The sequence below is a fragment of the Fulmarus glacialis genome, unplaced genomic scaffold, assembly GCF_000690835.1.
Source record: "Fulmarus glacialis isolate BGI_N327 unplaced genomic scaffold, ASM69083v1 scaffold39421, whole genome shotgun sequence".
In the NCBI taxonomy this organism is placed as follows: domain Eukaryota; kingdom Metazoa; phylum Chordata; class Aves; order Procellariiformes; family Procellariidae; genus Fulmarus; species Fulmarus glacialis.
This window is the reverse complement of record NW_009195393.1, coordinates 13,816-18,359: the sequence shown is the minus strand read 5'-3', so window position 1 is coordinate 18,359 and position 4,544 is coordinate 13,816. Positions and strand designations below refer to the sequence as shown.

Sequence of the window (4,544 nt, the reverse complement as noted above, 5' to 3'; positions counted from 1 at the left end):
TTAGTTAGGTAGGTAATGTTGTAAAGGCAATTTCATATTTCCTCTTTTTATAGAGGCAAGATGCTCAGATTTCCTTTAAATTATCTAAAGCTCATTTCACTTTACTTAACTCTCAGATAACTTTGTCATAGTTCATAATTTATAGTTCTGTTTATGCTGTGCAATTAAATAGGTAATTTTATTATTTAAATACATTTTCTAAAATGTATCTGTTTGAAATGAATTTTTAAAAGAAAGTTTCAACTCATCTCCTTATTAAATGAAATAATTCAATTCTATCTAAGGGAATCTTTTAAAAAGCTTGCCAGAATTCATATTATATGGAGTGAGGACTGCCTAGATAATTAAAAATATTTCAGAACTCTGAAAGTCTCTTGTTTGTTGTTTTGTTTTGTTTTCTTTCCCACCCATCTAACTTTATTTTTAAAAAGATCTCTTGTGTATCTGAAAATTAAGACTACACTGAGGGAAATTACTTGCTGTCCTGCAGATATGTGGGGGAAGATCTTGAGTGTTATGAACAGGCGTAGCTTCATTGAACTCAATCAGTTTTAGAGGTTACATCAGATGGTCATCTGACTCTTCATGTATCAAAGTTTTTTGTGTCTCGTTTCAGAAACAGATCTTCCTCTTTTTTTTTTTTCATTAAGTTGTCCGCATACGAAACTGTATTTTCTGGCTCCATCTTAAACAGCACTCTCAGTACTTGTGCACTGAAATCATGGTGTTAAAGTTTTATTGTGAGATATTTATTTTCTAGTCTATGAGATTTTTTTTTTTAAATTAGAGCTGACTTAGTTGTATCACTAAAATGGAAATAGATTTTTTTAGAAGTATTTTTAATGAATAGGTGTGGTTTTTCTCTACCATGCAGAAATCTTTACAGTGTGAATGAATTCTTCTCCAGTGACTCCCGTATGAGAATATAGATGACAGTATCAAAGTCATCTGGCTAGTGAATATGAAAACAATCTTAAGAGCTTGTGCTGGTTGCTTAACTCTAGAAGGTTCATGTTCTAATGGAAAATGTTTGTTCTGTGCAAAATGTGCACTGCGTATCTGTAAAGTCAGTGACGTTTTCTTTTACGTTTGACATTTCTCTTCAGTTGTACTATAAGTTGTGTTTAATAAGTAAACAGAGCTCACGGCATTTCCTTTTTCTTTTTTAGGCACAGAAATCATGGATAGAAAGAGCATTTTACAAGAGAGAATGTGTTCATATCATACCCAGCACCAAAGACCCCCATAGGTAATTGCATGCTCCTCATACGAAAAAAGAAGGTCAATTACAAGAAGATGTCTATATATATGTTGCATACATCTGTATATGGATATAAATAGTTTGAAAAGACTTGTTTGATCACAAGGTGGTAGAATTACATCTGGAGTGATGGATTCCTATGGGCACTATTTGTTTACATTTCAAAACTTAATTTCATTCAAAAAAAAGATAAATCAAAGGTGGATCGGCATCTGTGTTCAATTTCCTTATCTTTCTAGTTCAAGATTCAGTGCCTTGAATATTTACCTAAATTGGATGCATGACACACAATACTTTCAAAAGAAAATACTTGCAGTGAACTGCCAATTTACAATATGTGCTAGTCCATGCAAAAGCTGATTATTTGGCCTGATGTCATCTGAAGACAGTAGAAAATGTTCTTTAACTTCATCTTGTGCATATTTAGAACAAAGCATAATTTTATTGAAATATAGGAGAGTCCAAAGTAAACAAGATCATAGAAAGAAAAGGTAATACTGTACTATGTTGCTCCCACAAGTAGAGGCTTCAGATAGCAGGAAAATGGTCAGCAGAGTTGAAAAGGGATTTTTTTTTGAAGATTTGTAGGTTATTTAAGATAGTTTGTTTCCCTGTTCGGTTTATACATGCACGTGACTCAAGTTTTCTGTTTGTTCAATGTCATAGGTGTTGCTGTGGGCGTCTAATAGGTCAACATGTTGGACTGACTCCAAGCATCTCCGTTATTCAGAATGAGAAAAATGAAAGCAGGCTTACTCGCAATGACATCCAGTCTGAGAAGTGGTCCATCAGCAAGCACACGCAGCTCAGCCCGACGGACGCTTTTGGAACCATTGAGTTCCAAGGAGGAGGCCACTCCAATAAAGCCATGGTAACCATGTTTTTCTCTTAGATAAATAATGCTGCTACCTCAAAAAAGGCATTCACAAAGAATAACCAGCATTCTTTCTTAACTTGATTTTAAGGTATTATTTAGTGTAAGACCATACCATATGCTTTTATGTATCATGTGCCAAAGAATTGGTGAACAGAATTAACTGTAAAAGCTGGAGTGCAGCTTAAGAGGGGCTACATTTCTGAAGAGTGAAGACATGCTGAAGTGCTGCTCTCTCAATTTTATTCCAATGGCTAGCCATCCCTCTTTTTCTGAATAACTTTAGAATTCAACTATGGTTTCCATTGCTGGGTGTGTCTGCAAGGCTGACAAATTTGAAATATACCAAATTTCTTTTAATATTCCTCCAGACATATATAGGAGGATAGACCAGTAGACTTACTGGTTCACCTTTCAATGAAATAAGAGGCCCAGTAAGTGTCTAAGCTAGGAACCGGGAAATCCTTGTTCTGCCACAGATTTCCTTGAGCAAGTCACTTAATCATAATAAAATGCTATGGAGCGATACCAAAGTATATTAATCTGAAGGCATTGCTCCACTAAGTTGGAGAGATGTTTCCAGCACCCGCACTAACCCATGCATGTATTTCTTCTATGTGGCATTACATGAAAGGAAGAATCTCTCTGGTTCTATCTAAACTGCAGAATCTGGGACTTTGCAAATGAAAGATGAGTGTGTACCTAGCACATTGTGGCCAAGACGCTGCTTTGGGCAGCAATGAGGGCAGAAGCAGAACCCCTGGGTGGTCAGCAGAATAACCTGCCCAGCAACCCAGTACCATCTTCTTTGCCTGAATTCTTCCCAACAGGTGTCTCAGATCTGTCGTGGTACTAGATGGATTAGAGACAATGAAGAGCTCAGGTACTAGGCTAGCAAGATCGCATATTTTCCTCAGACGGATACATAGGTGCTGGAGATGGAATGATTACTTGAGTGGATGGTTCTGTTTGCCCAGATGGTTGGCTTCTTTTGACAGAAACCAGAAAACACTGTTGCACCAAGAAACAGATAGAAAATTAGTTCATTTCTCTGAGAGTATCGCAGACACCTTATGTTCAGTTGATAACTAATCACCTAAAAATCTGCAAGGCCACTGCTAGGGAGAGACTGCAATTCAGTAAATAACATTTGTTTAGTGTGAATAAATTGACACCTCCCTCAGCACTGAAATGAACCAAACCATGCAGTTGGTATCTTCACAAGGAGTGGGAACAAAACAGAATGCTTTTCACCAAAACTGAGAAAGATTCAGAGATATAGTAACCATCATGCTAATTAACCATATATGGATACTTTGCATTAAATCTGACTTTATGAGAAAGGGTAATCACTAGAGGTTTTTGAGTGATGTCCTTGAAGATCACTAGAAAGCAATAAACTGCCCCGCCCAGACAAAAGTAGTCTTGGGCAGCCAAGAAATGATGAAGGGTTTAGGGAACATGTTGATACCAATTTCTCTAGAGGATTTCTGGTCTTTGTTGGGATTCTGGTGTCATAAGAGAACAGGAGATGCTCCAAGGTGTATGCTGTGTGCTCAAAGAAATATATTTGAAATGAAACTGTGGAGATAAAATTGGAAATCAACAGGAAGGAAAGAAAAGTCTTGTCACAGAGTGCAGTCAGGAATGAAACCATGAAGAATTTAGAAAAAAGAAGACAAAAAGGAGTTAAAAATCTAAGAGACCTAAATAACATGTTAAAACTTAGGGATGAATACAGAAAAAAAATTTATTGCTGGAAAAACTCTGGATTTATTTTGACAGTACTAGAATCAGGAAGATACTTGCACCTGCCATCTATTCATAGTCATTAAACCCCACCCGAAACATGGGAACAACCAAATTCTTCATGAATTAAGTAAGTCTATAAAAGCTCCAGAAATTCAATCATCCCACTAGTGTGAAAAGTGCTTCAAATTAAACAATTCACTAAATATCTCTTTAATGGGTGTCCTGCTTGGGTACCACTAATGAGAAAAACATCTTTCATATGTCCAAAACACAAATAAGGAGGTTTGCATAACCAGTAATTGTGCATTTTTTTAAATGGAAACAAAATTAAGAGCTTTGTTATACTATGGTGTGTTTGTCACTGAAAACAGTATGAAGGTGTCATTGTGGTCATATTTCCAGCCCCAAACATTATTTTAGGGTAGATTATAGTCAAAGAGCTGACTAACTAGTTGTTGCAGTTTTATTAATAGAAGGAATGAAACTCCTGTCTCTAAATTTACTGGGTACAAGGTCTTTCTCATAATAAATAAAATTTACCAAATCAAAAGCTTTCTGTGTGTCATGGTTTAACCTGGCAGGCAGCCAAATATCACGCAGCCGCTCACTCACTCCCCCCCCCCCCCCCCGCGGGGGGGGGGGGGGGGGAGCGGGGGT

At 36.9% G+C, this 4,544-nt stretch overlaps 1 protein-coding gene across 1 annotated transcript in view; it reads left to right on the top strand.

Moving 5' to 3' along the window:
• Positions 1 to 1,169: 1,169 nt before the first annotated feature.
• LOC104084304 (transient receptor potential cation channel subfamily M member 3-like) overlaps positions 1,170 to 4,544 on the top strand; it is a gene marked incomplete at both ends in the record, with an annotated part of 13,212 nt that continues 9,837 nt past the window's right edge. Inside the window, 2 exons of the mRNA XM_009588078.1 lie at positions 1,170 to 1,249; positions 1,928 to 2,132. Coding sequence (XP_009586373.1) covers positions 1,170 to 1,249; positions 1,928 to 2,132 — 285 coding nt within the window. The remainder of the gene's footprint in view (positions 1,250 to 1,927; positions 2,133 to 4,544) is intronic.